Genomic DNA, 18,811 nt, shown 5'->3' with positions numbered 1-18,811 from the left:
ATTTTACATTAGGGCTTGGATTCCATACAAATGGCCTCTGTATTCATAAACAATGGGAGCAGCTGATGGACCACTATTCCATCAGTGAGTTGTCTCTCTATTGTCAGGCTCATAGTGTATAGAAATGTTTGCTCCCTTTGTTGTTAACATACCCCAGAAGGTGACTGTCATCTCATCAGTGTAGAGAACAACTTAGGTTTCCTTTCAGTGCTGTAAAAGTCAGAATCAATAGAAACAGTCAGAATCTTCAGATGGTGTTTTCCAAAGAGGAGAGTTTTATTATTCAAGTGTGAAGGCTTTGAGGAACTAATTGAAGAAGACCCTTATAATAAGAAAATAGTTTCCATCTTGTAAGCATGTTTAAACTGGGGCCTTTTCTTGTAAGGAAAACTGAGAATAGCTGTGGTGAAAGACCATTCCATGGGATATGTCTCCAGTAATTGCATTCCAATGTCAGGCCTTTTTTGAAAACCATACCTATTTAAAGGGAATAAAGATAAAAATGTCAGCACTGAAAAATAAATCCTGTGTCAAACGTACATTTTAGAAATCCTAAGTTTGAAATCCATTATGGGCTTTTGAACCGCACAGGGAGGGTGATCCTGATGCTACACTTAGTTATGACTCTTGACCAAAAGGTTCTCAGGTTTACTATTTGTTGGTTGCTGCATATTTTCAATCTATGGCTCTAATTTTCTGTTAAATATTTTAGACCAAGTGTACAACACTACAAACACTTTCGTTATTCCAAACATATACAGGGGGTGTGGGTAGATTCTGCCTTTAGAGCCCATCCAAATCCAGTAAGTCCAATGGTGGCATCTTTCAGCACAGGAAAGCAGAAGCATCCTGAAAATTCTTCAGTACCTCTAAAAAATGCATTTTAAAAAATACCCACACAAAGTTAAGGCCATCTTCCTCCTATATAATGAATAGAGAAAGAGCTCATTGAAAAGATCTCTTTAGTAAAAATGTGGATATTCATAATACTCAAAATGTCAAAGTACAGAAATGGGCCATCTTTGATTACTGACAGTTCTTCTGATGCTCATAGTCAGAGCTGCCTGGAACCTTTCCCAAACACTCCATTTCATTTACACAGGAACAGAGAAAATGTGTATTTACCTGTAATTGTTTATTTATGCATTTGGGTATTTGTGCATTTGTCTGTATAAATCCATGCCAAACAAATCCCTTCTTTACTTTGCATGTGTTCTGAATTATTTATATGTGGTTGTTTTTACTTACAAACAGTTTTGCAATATGGTGTGGGTGGCTTTATGCACAATACATTACCTCAGGCAGACAACATCTTTGTGTGGCACTCTCCCCACCACCCCTTTTCCTGCTTTTCCTGCTGCATTCTCCCAGCTTTGCTTAGCCCATCACAGAAGGTATTTTTCCAGTATCACAAAACAGTTATGTCATTCCTCAGTAAGATTTGGTTAAATGAATAAGGATATGGAACATGTTACAGAAATAGGGGTGCCTGAGGGTTGCTTACTTTTTTGTCCTTGTTTGGAATATTTCTACTTATACTTGAAGTGCTCAGCCATCAGCAGGTTACATGTTAATGCAGGAGCAGCTGAATATTTGAGGTGTGCAGAAGCTGTACAGCCTGAAGACACTTTATCAGCTTAAAGAGGAACCTGTGCTTCGAAGAAAGCTAAAGGCCCATTCAAAATTTGACCCAGTGGCTTCACAGCTGACATGCATCATGACTGATGATTCTGTTGTTGCTCAAGGTGCAGCTAATACAGTTGCTAGCAGAGGCTTGGCCTTTGTTGGGAATGTTCTGATGGCAGTGTGGAGTTCAGTCACATGTTCTTGGTATTCTGCTGTGCCAGGTATTTGCTGACTGTTGTTTTTTACCTATGTCCATAGTAATTTTTAGCTGCTGATGCTGCAGATGTTGGTGTGCTGTGGTGCTGGCTTGGTTGGTATGCCTCTGCCTCAAGCAGGCACAGCAGTGGGGGGTTACGGGGTAATCATAGCTCTCTGTGGCACTTTGGTAATGCACTTGTTTCAGCAGTTACTCATTTTATGTTATTGAGACTTCATCAGGGGACAGTCTGTATTTTCCTATTGTACTGTGACTAGTTTCTCCTCTGGGATTTCAGGAAAAAGAAGATACTGTGTGTGCGTTAAAATCAATGTGATTACACAGTCTGTGTTTGGGTTTTCTGCTATTTGTAGGATGCATCGGTGCTTCTTATAACAGGACGTGCAACTACCCATCTACCAGAAACTATTTTCTGGGGAATTAACTTTGTTTTCTGTGATTGTTATCTCTGTAAGGCCATGTGGTACTGAATGGATTCTGTCAGACACTCCTGAGTATTCTAATCATCAAGATAAACTGAGTTTTATTAGGTTCCCTGTGAACAAAGCAGAGACAACTGTAATACTTCAGCTACTATGCATGTGCCGTCATGTAATACTACCCACACGTGTAAACATCAGTGTCCTAGAGTTGCAGTGCTGTCAGAGTGGGCATTGGTTTAAGTTGATGCAGTTTCACTTTGCTGAGGCAAGCAGCTAGCCAAGGCTGACTTTCCAGTGACACCTTCTTTGCACAGAAGTTTTCTTTAGTGATCTTGGTTTAAAATAAAAGATGTACTGAAGGCTGGAGCAGTTCTGCACTGGAGAGAGGCTGAGATTGCTGGGCCTGTTCAGCCTGGAGAAGGCTCTGGGGAGACCTTAGAGCAGAGTCCAGTGCCTAAAGGGGCTACAAGAAACCTGGAGAGAGGCTTTGGACAAGGGCCTGCAGGGACAGGACAAGGAGGAATGGCTTTAACCTGACAGAGGGGAGATTGAGATGAGATCTTAGGCAGAAGTTCTTCCCTGTATGGGTGGCAAGGAGCTGGCACAGGGTGCCCAGAGAAGCTGTGGCTGCCCCATCTCTGGCAGTGTTCAAGGCCAGATTGGACGGGGCTTGGAGCAACCTGGTCTAGTGGAAGGTGTCCCTGCCCATGGCAAGGGGTTGGAACTGGATGAGCTTTAAGGTCCCTTCCAACCCAAACACTTCTATGAGTCTGTGACAGCCTTAGCTCTTAAATTGTAAAACAGCTTAATGTGTGCATAGAGGACACCCACAGTTGATACAGGTCGTGATCACATCATTGAGTCAGACCACACTAGTGGCGATGATAGGTTTTCATAAAAGGAGAACTAATTTCCACCCAGTGATCTTCCAAGTGCTCAGATAAATGCTGGGGAAGGAATGGACTTCATCGTCTTTGCTTTGCAAGCTGGCCTGATTCAGGTTCAACGAAAATAAGATACTCTTGAGGATTTTGGGAAAAGTTCATGAAAGCTTTTGGGAATTCTAGAAGGTTTTTATGCAAATAGGTTTAAATGTGTATTTTTTGTATTAGCTGTGACTTGGTGGCTTGGAAACAGGGACAGATGAGCTGAAGCTTCAGAGAGAATGTGTCTTTTCATATACCTCATGTCTGCTTGTAGGGAAAATAGATTAGGGAGAATGTGATCCAGGCACTGATATTTGATTCTTCTTGTGATATACTCACTTCATGGAGGATACCAGAGGCACAAGAAAGCAACTGATCTTGTGGCTTTACCGCTGACAAAGCATGGAATTAGAGGTGGCAATGACCAGGATTCCTGAGTAATAGGAATACTAACGCTGAAGCTAATTTTCAGAGATTTCATAAGCAAGCTACTTGCTTGTAACCAAAGATTGGTGTTGCTGTTGTAACTGTTCTTCTGAAATGGTACCTGGTTCCTGAAATGGATATTAATAATCCAGGGGAATGAGTTTTGGGTCAGGAAATTGCATCCCACAGTACTGTCCTTCTTAGCAAGCTGCCAGCTCTTTTTGTCTTTGTTTGTAAGCTCCTTTTGTCTGTATAACAAATAGAAGTCACAGAGAGATGGATGTCTTCATTCACACTTAATATTGACAGTTTCATTCCTGAGCATGGCAGCATATTTATTTACATCTACATGTATATATGTGTGTGGGTATAAAATAAAGAAGACTTGAAAAAAGTCCTCTTTCCTGTGCTTCTCACTTTGAGCTGAAAGGGAAATAGTCAAGGTAAGATAAGACTTTTGAGATTTTTGTCTCAGCTCTCCCCCCATTGATGCTTTGGAATTATGTTGTGACTCCTTTCAATTGTTTCAGTGTCCTTCTCTTCTAGTGTTTTATTGCTGTCAGTCTCATAATATTTACCAGAACATTAAAGGAGCAGCAGATTCTGTCTGAAGTGTTGGAATGGGTGATGTTCTTTGAAATCAGTCATAGTCTCCTTTGTGTTTAGACAAAACATGAACTCACTTCCCATGCTCGCTTCCCAGTGTGAACACCAAGTGCTCCAAAGGGTGGTCTGTTGTGAGGGAGAAGGAAACCGGAGCTAACTCCCTACTGACAAAATCTTAAGGATTTTTCCATCGGGACTAGAAGGGTTTTGTATTTTGCCAGAAAATCAATGCATTCTGATTCTTACTGGGCCTGTAGGAGCATCTTCCATAGACATCTCCACACCAGGGAAAACTTAAAGTTCCCGTTGTTGCAGCCCTATTGCTGCTAAGAAATCTTGTGTTTCCTCATGCAGATAAGTTTACCTCAGACCTCCTTGTGCTGGCAGCCTCAGGATGTCCCAGAAATGATGTTCCAGTGTTCAGATTTGTTCCTAAATCTTCACATTATATCAGTTGAGAGAAAACCTGACCTCTGTTTCCAGTGCGATTGTGGGAAAGCAGCTTTATCAGGGCTCACTCTTCCAATATTGTCACACCTGTACATCTGTACCTCTGTGTGGTAAATGTGCTGATTTACATTGTCAGAGTCTTACAACAACACAGCAGAGTACAATCCCATGTGTATTTTGCAAAACACCTTAGCACTGGGAAATCTTTTGTTGATAGCTGTAGTGCTGAGCAGGTAATCAGCTAATTTTGGCAATTGTTTGAGTAGGAATGTTGTTCTCTGTGTAGGAGTTTGTCACAAAAGCATTTTCAGTTTAATTTGAATACAAACACATGCAAGCTAATGGCGATAACTAGGGAAACATTATGGAGAGGATATCTCTTAAAAGAAAGCAGCATTCAGCTTCAACTGCCTGCTTAGCACTTCCCTGGAAGATTTTCTGTCTGACCCAGCACTCTGAGCACCCTGAGACCAGAATGGCAAGATCCAGGCTGTGGTACAGGTCATTCAAATCTGAAGGAGAGAGCAGGCAGCCTGTGAAGCAGCCTGGCATTCAGAGTGTGAGGTGTCTGAAAACTGGCGAGGAGCTGAGGGGAATTCCTAAGCAGAGCTCTGGACCAGCATAGACTAATAGCATAAATGTAAGCTGCGTTTATCAGCTGAAGCCAGGCACTTTGGAATGAGTGTGTATGAGAGTTTCTTGCTAAAAGCAAAGAGTGAGCATATGATGTTCTAACACTTTGATGTTCTTTCAAAGAGAATAGTTGCAATCCATATTATTCTGTTGTCAAATGCATTTGAAAACTAGAAAACATACTTCGGGGACATGTTCTGCAAATAATTATCAACGGTGTTGCAGAAGTATTTTGTTTAGAGGGTTCCTTGGAATCCACCATTCAAATTCACATTTCTCTTGAGTTATCTTGAAATGGGCTGTCATTCTACTCTATAGCAAAGCGAGGGCATTGTGGAGCTTAACTTGACCCTAGCAAAGCCTCTATCCTGTTGCTCTTAGTGGAGAGGTTCTTCCAAAGGGCTTAATTCAGAGTCTGTAAAAATGAGTGTTTTGCTCATGATTTAGAAGCACTACCTCTGTCTGTGGTCTGTAGAAGGCTAAATTTAGTTGGTAATTCTTTGAATATCCTTTATTCACTGCTGTATTTAAGCAAATCTTTAATTCCAGAAAGGGATACATTTTTCCTGTCAGCTTGATGGTTGCATTGCATAAAAGAAGATTCCGGAGGAGGACTCCAGATGCTGATTTTTGATTGTCTCTTATCCTTTGTATGATTTTAAGGAATTTCATTGCAACATTTTGATTCCAAAACTGTACATCCACCAGTGCAAAAGTGTGAAATATTCCAGTTTTCTTTCTGCAGTCCTACTGCAGGGGGGAAACTGATAACAATTGCATAAATCAGTGGTAAACTCCAGGGTCAGTTGCCTGCCACCTCGAACTGCTGCTTTGCCAGAACAAAGTGTAGCAAAGTGCAGGAGGTGCAGCAAATTAGGCTCAGTGGCAGCAGTTTGAGTTGCTGGATGAAAGAAACATCTGGCCCATTGCTCTGGGAGCCTTTTGGGGGTTTGGTGCTATGAACGGTGCTCTAAAAATGTCAGATGTTCTGTGCTGTTAAGAGAAGGAGCTTGGTGTATGTCACTGACAACTGAGCTGTGTGTTTAAAGGGCGTGCTGTTAGGGTTCCTCTTGGGTTCACTTATCCTGTATTTATGCTTCTCACTGTTGGTGATGGACGCTGCTGTAAAGGTGAGTCTGCACCGCAGATATTTTCCTGTGACGAGTCTTTGTCATGGTTATACTTTGCCTGCTCACCAGTTGTTTGTTCCTCGTTTGAGCCTCAATGCTCCAGTGTCACCATGTACACGCTGCAGGGTTTCCTAACTAGACCAGGCCCGTCGCTGACTCCAATGCCAGACTCCCATTGGGGCAACCTTGTTATTCCTCTTGGTTTTCAGCTGCCACAGCATCACACTTCAGAGCACACTGCATTGCCTGTAACTTGTTATTCTTTCATTCCCCCCCATGCAGAGCATGATGAGTGTGGCAGCCAGCACCAGAGCTGTGATGAGAATGCCATCTGCACCAACACTGTGAGGGGACACAGCTGCACCTGCAAACCCGGATATGTGGGGAATGGAACCATCTGCCGAGGTGAGGCTGCACTTGAGGAACATGGCAAAGCAGCAGCTCTAGTCATGGTTTCTGACAGTCACCCATGTTCTGATAACTTGTGATGGCTGCTTTCTGGCAATGATGTGCTGTAAGATTTATCAGCTGGCAAATGGAGTATGCATGGAGGTGATGGGAATGAATTTGTGCATAAATTCTCAGCAACAAGGAGATGTATTTTTTTGAATACTCAAAAACCCTTCTCATTTACTGTCACTGTATACTGTCATTTATGCTAGTATCAATCAGCTTTGAAGTGGTGTTAATTGCTTTATAAACTGTGGATGGTATGTGCTGTAACTTCTGGCTTTTAAAAGTTATCATAGAATCCTGGAATGATTTGGATTGAGAGAGACCTTAAAGCTCATCCAATTCCAATACCCTACCATAGGCGGGGATACCTTCCACTATACCACGTTGCTTCAAACCCCATCCAACCAGGCCTTCAACACTGCCAGGGATGGGGCAGCCACAGCTTCTCTGGGCAACTTGTACCATCGCATCACCCACCTCACAGGGAAGAACTGCTTTAAATCTGACCTGAATCTCCCTGTTTAAGCTTAATCAGATGCCTTTTAAATCAGGGTAACTGTCTTTTATGCTAACATAATTTGGTTTTCATTTGACTACTCACATCAAAATAGAGGTATTTTGGTTTTAAGTCTTCACCTTTAAATGTGTATTTGAAGATGTTTCTGTGATGCAGACAAACAATCCTGCTCCCAGCTTTGGTGTCTGCACAGTGGTCGGTCAGTTATTTAGGGTGGGTTTTTTTTGTTTTTCTTTCTATAGAGAAAAAGAAGCAAATACTTTAGATAAATTCAGAGGAGGGAATATGTTAAATAGGTGGCTTAGTGAGGGCTGTGTCATGAAGTGCTGTTGAGTTGTCACTCAAGCATTTATGAGTTTTGTCTCATAAAGACCTATTTTGTTTGTCTTGCTGGGCTTGCAGACTTCCTTCCTGCCTTTCTAAACAGTAAGAGAAAACTAACTTTTAAAACATGAAATGAAATGACAGCTATTGATATTGAGGAGTGCACTGGGTAGAATATTCTGTTTGGGGGCACAAGCGGCTGAAGAATCATTTTCCTGAGTGTTGAATATCGGTCAAGCAGTTCCTTAAAGCAGGAAGAGAGCTGATGTCATTCCTGTTTCAAGCTCAAGCTCTTCACCAAGATTAGCCTGTCAGCTGCTGAATTAGCACATACCAGCTGATTTATTTTTGATTGTGACTTTCTTCAGATGCTGTCTGTCTGCACAAGAGCATCCCTGTATTTTTAACTGATTTAACTCTAAAATGATTTGTAAGGACTTAAGAGGGAATACAGAAATATGATGAATGGGATGGGCAAGTTAAACCTTGGTCTGATGGTCAAGAAGAACAAGAGGTGATGCTGGGGAGAAGCTCACTGTAGTATGTTTTCAGTCCCTGATTACAGTGAATGTGAAGTGCAGCACAGGCTGTGATAGGCAAGGGAAGTCCGGGTGAACAGCTTGTTTGATATTTCTTTTTTCTGAGGGTAATACAAGGCAAACCCTTAATCGTATTTCTTGGAAACAAGGCTGCTTGGATCAGTTCATGAGAACTGTGCTTTCACACTGGTTTGTCTTTGTTGTCACACCTGCATATTTGGTTTAATGTGCCAAAAGCTCAAAACAAAACTCCTGCTGCGGATTTATTAACCCAGTAATGTTGGAATAATGAAACTGCGCTGGGGAAATGCAGTAATGTTTATATCCTCAAAGTTCCATTGAAGTGTAGGTTGTGGATAAAATATGTATTACATGTAGGTTTTAGTGTGCCTTGAATTTCACATGTGAATATAGTTATAGCTGCCTTTTGAGATAGGTGTAGGTGGAAATAGAGGAAACAGAGTGTGTTCTGATATTCTGACTGGGAAGCATAAATTGAAAAGAGAACTGGGAAGGGCTTTGCAGTCTAATAATAATTCAGGTCACCAGGGATAAGAGTTATCTGGCACTGCATGGGATAGATACTGTTGCAAACTAGCTAATGTTAGAACTGTGAACATTTTATTAAGTGATAAACTGCTCAATATAAAGCAGCAGTCTGATTTTCTCAGCCTGTGGCTCTGTGGTCATTTGGACTGCTAGCGTAAGAAAAGTTCCCATTCTGCCTGTGGTAGCACCACAAGCACCACTTTTGCCTCTGTTTTACCACGGTGATATGTTATCTGTTAGCAGTCATAGTGGTTTCCTTGCACAAGTGCCAGGGTTGGCACATGGAAAGAGGTGTGAGCAGTCTGGACAGCTACAGACTGCTTATGATGCCTTGTAGTAATTTGGGAGTTTTATCTTCAGGCAATAGAGATTGGGAAAAAACAGATAAAAGCCCAGGTGATAAGTTTAATGTAATACCATCTGAAGATATGCTGAACATTTCCCTCCTCCTTGAGTTATCTGTAAGTGATTGATAAATCTTTATATGTTATGGATGTGTACATACAGAATACAACTACTACTGAAATAGCTTATCTTTGTGGTTCAATATGAAATCTTGTTAATACTGTCCAGCAAAGTGATAAGAAGAAAAATTATAATTTTGTGAAGAGAGGAAAGGACTGGCTTTGTGCCTAATCCTGCAGTCTATTTCAACAATCTATTTTAGACAATGTTCTAAAAACTAAAATCGGAGTAATATTCCTCTTTGACTTTAGTGGATAGCACTGTGATAATCTTTATAAAACCCCTATCCTACTGTTATTTGTATTTTAGAGAAGAAAACATATGCATAGTTAAATTAAATTGCCTGGTGAACTATGGGTAAACATAAGGAAATGATTGGCAGGAATTTGGGATGTTTTCATTTTTTTGTGAGCAGTGCAGAGAAATAAAAAGCACAGAAGTAATATGGAGAGGAATGTGATGGTTGCTGGGGGTTTAGAAAGAAAAACAAAACAAATGTGGAAGAGGAAAGCAAATATGTTTTTAAAAAGTCACTATAATCAGGTTGTCACACTTGTTGAGTAGAAAAACAAATTTCATGCATAAGGAATTGCTTCTAGAACAGACTCTCTAATTAAGGACTGGATTGTGTCAAACTACATGTGGAAACTGTCAGGAAGGAAGGTGATGGAAAAGGCACAGACTTGAGACCAAATGCACTTCTGCATTAAAATAGGTCCTCTCAGAGTTTAAGTGACATAAAAATGGAAAGAGAAGTGGAGATGAACACAAGAAAATCTTTATAAATGCACAGTTAACAGTATATAGACAGTGAGCCAATATAATAGAGACAAATAAGACTTCCTTCCTGTGGTCACTCAATTTTGGTGCAAGAAGCATCCTTTAACACCTCAGAAAGACACTGAAATTTTGGCATTAGATGAGCACAGACTGAGACTGAGGCTGAGGTGACCTGAAATGACAGGGCAGGACAAGGCTCTGCCAGCACCATTAGGAAATCTGACAGAATCAGACAGGTTATATTTTAGGATTGGTTCAGAAAATGAGAAGCAATATAGGGAGATCTTTGCTGAAAGAAATTACAGTATGAAAGGCAGAGGACAGAGATATAACTAGTTGAATTGAGCTATGCTGAATCTACAGATTGAAGTTGTTTGTTTCTGTGAAGGAGACTTTGGAAAAAAAGTGAAAATAACAAAGAGTGATTTGGGAAACATAAGTGGTAGGTGGGTAACGGGAGACTTGTGCCATGCCCTTTCACTGATTTCTGCGTAAACTATAGCATTCACAGGTGAGCGTGGAATAAAGACAGTTGGAGCAATTTCACTCAACTTCAGGATAGGATTTGATGGTGCAGCAAAAAGGCTGCACTTAGGGTAGAAGTGAGAGGTGATAAATATTGGTTTAGCAACTGAATGTTGTAGTTTAAAGGAAAAAGAAAACAGAGACAAGTGTGGTGGCCAAATGACTGGTATAACGCAGGACTATGCAGCATACCTTTTGGGATAGACCTGGTAGGAAATCAGTGTTTAGTGGCAATGGTTTGATCACAGAAGTCATAGTTTCCTGGGACAACCAGGTTTATGAATAGCCTGTCACCTGTGGACAGGGCTGTGTGTTCAAGAGTAAAACTCTGTCGTGTAGAAAATGGGTAAAACTCCCTGTCATGACTGTGACTGGAGAACCAGGGATCATGAAGAGAGATAAATAGCATATTTAGGCTCTAAAGGCTCTTTGTCTGTGTCCTGTTGCAGAGTTTGTGTGTGACATCTTGGCAGGCTTTGAATCTGGGAGGCTGGGAAATGTGTGCAGGGAAATGTCTTTCTCTGCTTTTTGCCTTGAGAAGTTCTAGTTCCAGTTCCCCTTGGCAGTTGAGTAGCACATTGTCATGGTTTAAGCCCAGCTGGCAACCCAGAACCACGCAGCCACTTGCTCACTCTGCCCCCTGCTCCCAGAGGGATGGGGCAGAGAATCAAAAGAAAATAAATCCTATGGGTTGAGATAAGAGCAGTCCAGTAACTAAGGTATAACAACCACTACTGCTACCGCCAATAATAATAATGAGAAGCAAAATAACAAGGGGAGAGAATTCAACTGTTCACCACCTGCCAACCAATACCCAGCCTGACCCGAGCAGTGACCTAGCTCTTCTGGGTAACTACTCCCAGTTTATATACTGGGCATGATGTGCTGTGGTATGGAATACCCCTTTGGTTAGTTTGGGTCAGGTGTCCTGTTTCTGCTTCCTCCAGGCTTCCCCTCCTCCCTGGCAGAGCATGAAACTCACGAAGTCCTTGGTCAGAGTAAGCATTACTTAGCAACAACTAAAAACATCAGTGTTATCAGCATTGTTCCCAAGGTGAAAGTCAACACCACAGCACTGCACCAGCTACTAAGACTGAGAAAAATGACTGCTACTGCTGAACCCAGGACACACATGCTGTGGAAGTGATGTGTAGAAGTGGGATGTGCCATTTGTAAAAACATAAGGTTGTGCTCCATGAGCTACTTTATCTTAGTGAGATGAGGAGCTAGAGAAGATTTGCTGTGGGATGGACAGTCCCACAGTTCAGCAGAAGTTTATGACAGAGCTTGTGCCTTGTACTGCAGCCTGGAGTTAAAGAAATGAGCCAAAGTATATTAAAACATCAGCAAGTTTCCTAAAGTAACTGATGACATTGGGGATTAAATACCCTAAAACAAACAAACCAACCCCGATCCCACCCACCAGATCATGTAGGGGCTCTTGAGGTAACTTCTGTGCATGAACAATGTGCAAGTCACCATCAGGGTTCCGTTGCCATAAGTTATTTTCTGTTGTATAAGGAGACCTGGATTTGGTACACAAGCCTTGCCCCAGCTCTTGGAGTTTTATTCCAAATGTTTGTTTTAATGTGTATATTCTGCTCATAGTAGTCCTTGTACATTATCAGAAAAACAGAAGTGGCCTTGAATATAGTCCAGTGGTAAACAGTGGCAATTCTTCTGAAGCATGGATGAGGTGTGTTTGCCAGTCTCTTCTGGTGTCTCTCTGCCGTGCACTTAAACAAGTGCGAATATTTTTCATTGTACTTCTTTATTTTATTGGTATTGTTATCTACCAGCTATATTTAGTGTACTGTTAATTTAGTAGCTTCTACTGAGGTGTGGGCTTACTAGAATGATTAAATGAGGTGGATTAAGTTACAGTCATAAACTTTAAAACAAATGTGTGCAGTACGACCAGTGCATGGACAGAGAAACATCATATATTGTGTAATAAAAATCAAACCACTGATTAACCAGTGTTCAGGCTGTACAATGATTTATTTCACAGAATCACAGAATCCCAAGGGTTGGAAGGGACCTCGAAAGAACATCTAGTCCAACCCCCCTGCAAGAGCAGGGTAACCTAGAGTACATCACACAGGAACTTGTCCAGGCGGGCCTTGAATATCTCCAATGTAGGAGACTCCACAACCCCCTTGGACAACCTGTTCCAGTGCTCTGTCACTCTTACAGAAAAGAAGTTCTTCCTGATGTTAACGTGGAACCTCCTATGCTCCAGTTTACACCCATTGCCCCTTGTCCTACCACTGGATATCACTGAAAAAAGCCTAGCTCCATCATCCTGACACCCACCCTTTACATATTTGTAAACACTGATGAGGTCACCCCTCAGTCTCCTCCAAGCTAAAGAGACCCAGCTCCCTCAGCCTCTCCTCATAAGGGAGGTGTTCCACTCCATCATCTTTGTGGCTCTGCGCTGGACTCTTTCAAGCAATTCCCTGTCCTTCTTGAACTGGGGGGCCCAGAACTGGACGCAATATTCCAGATGCGGCCTCACCAAGGCAGAGTAGAGGGGGAGGAGAACCTCTCTTGCCCTACTAACCACACCCTTTCTAATGCATCCTAGGATGCCATTTTCCTTCTTGGCCACAAGGGCACATTGCTGGCTCATGGTCATCCTCCTATCCACCAGGACCCCCACGTCCCTTTCCCCTTCACTCCTTTCCAGCAGGTCAACCCCCAACCTGTACTGGTACATGGGGTTGTTCTTCCCCAGGTGCAAGACTCTACACTTGCCCTTGTTGAATTTCATCAAGTTTCTCCCTGCCCAACTCTCCAGCCTGTCCAGGTCTGGCTGAATGGCAACCCAGCCTTCTGGTGTGTCAGCCACTCCTCCCAGTTTAGTGTCATCAGTGAACTTGCTGAGGGTACACTCGGTTCCCTCATCCAGGTCGTTAATGAAAATATTAAACAGCACTGGTCCCAGCACCGACCCCTGAGGGACTCCACTGGTCACAGAGCTCCAGCTAGATTCTGTGCCATTGACCACAACTCTCTGCCTTCTTCCTTTCAACTAGTTCTTGATCCACCTCACTACCTGATCGTCAAGCCCACACTTTCTTAGTTTATCTATGAGGATGCTGTGGGAGACAGTATCAAATGCCTTACTGAAATCAAGAAAAAACACATCTACCGCTCTACCATCATCCCTCCACCTAGTCACTTCCTCATAGAAGGCTATAAGGTTGGTCAAACATGACTTCCCCCTGCTAAAACCATGTTGGCTGTTCTTAATAACCCCCTCATCCTTGATATGTCTAGAGATGGTGTCAAGAATAAGTTGTTCCATCACCTTTCCAGGGACGGAGGTAAGGCTGACCGGTCTATAATTACCCGGGTCCTCCTTCTTGCCTTTCTTATAGACTGATGTGACATTTGCCATCCTCCAATCCTCAGGCACCTCTCCCGTTTCCCACGACTTACCACAGATGATGGAGAGTGGCCTAGCAATGACCTCCGCCAGCTCCCTCAGCCCCTGTGGGTGTATTCCATCCAGACCCATTGATTTACAGATGTTCAGATTGCATAGCTGATCCCTAACCCAATCCTCATCTACCAAAGCAAACTCCTCCTTTGTCCTGACTCCTTCTGGGGCTATAGGAATCTGGGCCCCCTGGGGAGAGTCTGGAGGAGTAAAGACAGAGGCAAAGAAAGCATTCAGCACCTCTGCCTTCTTTGTATCCTCTGTCTCCAGGGCACCTACCTCGTTCAGCAGTGGGCCTATATTGCCTCTTGTGTTAGTTTTATTCGCTAAGTATTTGAAGAAGCCCTTGCTGTTGTCCTTAACCCGACTAGCAAGATTAAGTTCCAAGGAGGCCTTAGCTGTCCCAATATGGTGGGGTTTTTTTTTGCCCCCAGTTATGTTCTTCTGCAGCATTTCACAGGAGACAGTCAAAGGATTACAACTCTGTATGTGGAGGAGTCTTAAAGATGAAAGCCATTATTTTTAAGTGGCTTGGTGGTTCTTGTGTAGTCTGGAAGTCTGGATGAGTATCTTCATTGTACTGTGGTTCTTTGTATATGTTTGCCTTGGAAGGTGTTTTTCGGAGCGTGGTTGTTACTGATGAACTTGTTGGTCACATCATGAATAAACTTACTGGGAACCTGATATGCAAAATAACCATGTTTTGAACAGATAACCTTATCTTTTTATAAGGTAATGGGACTGATCACATGGAGTCATTATTCATAGTACACTCAGAATGTTTACTGGTGGTCTGAGTATGTCACAGGTTTGAAAATTACTGCTTTGATATAAGTTGGCCTTTTTCACATGGTCCTAATAACAAACGGTAATTGATGGACATGTTTTAACAAATGTCAGTCTGAGAGCTTTCTCCCATTGCAGTTTTCTTTGTTTCCAAGCAGGTTTTTTTTTTTTTTTCTAAAGTGATTCTTCACCTAAAGTCTATTTAATAATCTGATAGACCAGCTCATGAAAGAAGTTGCCTATATTCTTGTGTGTAGGCAGGATAGTAATAGTGTAGTAAATAGATGACTAAAACCAAAGAAATGTTCATCTCTTCTGAAGTTTCACCTGATATGAAAAGGAGTATTTTTAGTAAGAACTGAAGAAGAAAAAGAAAAGTCTCTTGGGTTATTTCTGTGCTGGCTTGCTGCTTTTGTGTCCCTTTTACATTGACATCAGCAGTGCTAAGCTAGATTAACTTTAAATGCCAGCAGTGTGAGGCAGTCAGATGTGCTGGTATCTTGATATTAAAGCATATCAGACCACTGTAAGGTAACCGACTGTCACTTAGGTTTATGTTTTTTCATGTATGTGTGTGTGCTGGAGGGGAGTTGAAAGCCTTTATGGAGCTTTTGAGTGGATTATGAATAGTATGTAGGCCAAGACTAAAGTGGAAGGCAACAAATGTGTCTTCTCCTGTAGCCTTTGATATTTCGAAGCTGTAAGGCTTTGAATGGTTGATATGCCTCATCACAGCTTTAATTACTGGTTTGGTGTAAGATTCACAAGTCTCATGAAAGAATAAAGGAGCTTTGGCTCATGCTGAGATTCTCATCTTCATTCTTCAGTCTTGAGCTTTGTGTAGGTTTTTACCCATAATATATAGTGAATAAACCACTGACAAAGCAAATGAGTGTATTCATGTGCATTTTAGTGTCACCTGGCACATGTGCAAGATACCACAGCAAGTGTAAGACACACAATAGTCACACTGGTTGAGTGAAGCACTGTAGATGTGACTGAATAATTTCAAAACAGTATATAGTTATACAACAGTGAAATTATAAATCAGGTTTTTCATTCTAAAACCAGCATGGTTAGACTCAGAATCAAGACAGAATGATTTAAGCCATCAAATTTTCTATAGCCTTAAGCCCACTGTATTGATAAAAACAACAAAATATTGCAATTTTAATGTAAAACACTGTGGTTTTTTCATGATGAGATAGTTAACAAGTGTGGTACATTCATTACAATTGCTACGTTTGTGTGTGGATTTTGAGTTCTATAAATTGCCTCTGTATGTTATTTGAAAATACTTTTCAAGTTCCTTCACTCCTAATGTTGCTCTTGGTTTGGTTTTGGACTGTAATGATTTCAGTAAAGTTAAGATGATTTATGATACTGTTTTCTTGCCTATAAAATCTCATCACCCAGACGTAGTTGTGTGAGATGCTGAATTTCAGGCCTTGTTATTTTTGTACTAAGAGCTAAGCTCTACATTTCTACCCCATGCAGTCCAATTCTACAGCCTTTCTAAGGGCACAATATTTCCTGCTGATTGGATCCTGTTCTGTGCGAGAGATTGTCCAAGATGATTTAGAATGCATATCAGTTATGACAATAGCTCATTTAAAACCCATGATTAAGGTAACTTGTCAGAATCCAGATCATCATCTCTTTGCTGTCACAGATTGTGTCACTGCCCTGGATTTAGAGCTGATTTGGAAAGAGTGAAACACTGATTTGTTGCTTGCTGAAGATAGTGCTTCAGTCCAGAGTAACTGTTGTGTGTGTGTAAAAGGAAGAAAATGCTGTAGTTATCTGAAATACATTAAAACTTAACCTGGCAGGCTTTTCTGCTTATATGAGTGAGTCCAAAGGGCACGGCAGACCTGTTCACCAACGTCTGTGAGGCTTCCCAGGTTCAGATTCTGAACAGGAATTTCTCTGGTTGACTCGCTCGCTTATTGTCTCCCATTGCTTTGGTTCCCATCTGTTTAAGTCAGCAGCTCACTCTCGGATCACGGTCCTATAGGGCATGTACAAAAGAATTATAAGATGATGGCACATTAATAGGCATTTTCCCCACAACCTCTTTGGCAATAAAGCTGGGTTGTATGGGAACTTGAGACTATTTCAATATTCATTCCTTTCTCTCTCTTTTTTTGTTTGTTAAAGAAGTAGTTCGTAAAAGCAAAAATATGGGGGTTTTACATTATAGTTAATGTCTGCACCGTATACTGAATTCATTTCCTACACTGTTTGAGATCATCTCATGAAAGAGGTCCTTCTGTCTACAGTAAGTGTATTACTTCCCAGGTCTTTGTCACAGAACCCCTTGAGGATCCCAACTCAAAGTCTCCTGAAATCAAGAAGAGACTTTCTAATGCTACTAAAATGATTCATTCACGCTACCCAAACTAGTATGCTTTTCCTTCTTCCGTAGTATTAAAATATGAAATTTGGGCAAAAATGATCAGTTAAGTCCTCAAACACACCCTTCATTCCAAGAACTAATTTGCTAGACTGCTGCTTTTGACAGGGAAGCAGTAGACATCATGGTCAGTCATTTGGTCTGCAGTACTGTCTGCTTTAAACTTGTGACCCTTGTGATGTGTGAAGCCCAGTCTGTTCAGATCTGTGACTCTCCTGGCCTGCCCTGGAAGCTTGCCATACTGTTATTTGGAGCAAAGTACTTATTTTTTCATGATGGGTTGGAAACATCAGTTCAATGAGAGCATCTTGAAATATATCAATACACAAAGTCTGTTGTAGCATGGGCTTGACTCTGTACTGCAGTAGGAGCACAAAAGCAACAGCAGCACAGTGCTTGTTCTCTCTGCTATTAAATCACCTATACTGTGCAACCATTTCAGGGTTAATGTCTATGGAACAGGCACATTAAGGGGCAAGAGTATGCCAAACCCATGAAATTCTTTTTATGCCCCGTAGAACATAACCAAATAGTACTGAAAACTGAATATGAACATCTTGCCCCAGTGTAAAGTGAGAGTGTTGCAGTTACTGGTTTTGGCAATAGTAGTACTACTACTGCACTGTCACCCCAAAGTGGAAGTACTTTTTCACACAGCACTTCATGAATCTGAAGAACCCTTAGTCACAGGGTGGTGAGAACAGTGGACAGATTGATGAAAAAGCTTCTGCATGTCAGAAGAAGAACCCAACCAGTGGGTGCACAGTATTTGGTTTGAGGAAGGTCTTCGGGAATCCTTAGGAAGTGTCACCAGATCCTTGCCCTGCTCTTTGCCTTGATGCTTATGCTGGGTTGCAATAAGAGAGGGGATGCTGTGCCAGTTGGCCCTCTGGAATGACCTTTGTTGTTGTGTTGCTCTGGCCATAATGGTTATTAGAGCAATCCATTTGGGTAAGAACAGCAGTAGCCATTTATTGCTATATTTTTTATTTGTACAAAGGGGTGACTGAGATGTTCAATGGGGGTTTGTGGAGCTGTTCTTTACCATCCCAGTGGAATAGGCTCCATCCAGAAGACTTCTTTCAGCCTCTTGTTCCTATGAGTTTCACACATTACAGTAAACCAAAGGAGAACATGAAGTTATTTGTCAGACATGGCACACACTGTCAGTACCTGATTCAGGAGTCAGATTTTGTTCCCAGACTGACAGGTCTTTCCCTGAGCTGTTATTTTTCCACAGAAACTATCAGAAGTATTGACAGAAGTATTGAAACAGTACCTATGGAATAAAACCAAAAGAAATCTCAAGTCTCCAAAATAAACGTTTGGAGATACCTAGAATGTAGGTCACCAATTTAATCTCAAGTCACTTACAGCTCCTGGTGAAATTTAGTCCATGATGATAAAATCATGGATAGTGTATGGGGTTGTCCTCATCCCTCTGCCTCATTCAGTGCGCAATGGAGACACATCAATCAGTGAAGGGGATGAAGTCTTGAAAGTGGGCATTAAGTATTTATTATTTTTGTCATTCATTGTGTGACCATATTACTATTAGCTACTGTCCCAG

General features: G+C 41.6%; 1 protein-coding gene across 1 annotated transcript in view; it reads left to right on the top strand.

Annotated features, from left to right (window-relative positions):
• The window catches only part of NELL1 (neural EGFL like 1), a 298,976-nt gene that overhangs the window by 175,863 nt on the left and 104,302 nt on the right, over positions 1–18,811 (top strand). Inside the window, exon 14 of the mRNA XM_034065392.1 lies at positions 6,719–6,841. Within this exon, the coding sequence (XP_033921283.1) occupies positions 6,719–6,841 (123 nt within the window). The remainder of the gene's footprint in view (positions 1–6,718; positions 6,842–18,811) is intronic.

Source organism: Melopsittacus undulatus, chromosome 8 (assembly GCF_012275295.1).
Source record: "Melopsittacus undulatus isolate bMelUnd1 chromosome 8, bMelUnd1.mat.Z, whole genome shotgun sequence".
NCBI lineage: Eukaryota > Metazoa > Chordata > Aves > Psittaciformes > Psittaculidae > Melopsittacus > Melopsittacus undulatus.
Note: the sequence above shows the minus strand (reverse complement) of the source record. Positions and strands in the feature narration are given on the sequence as shown.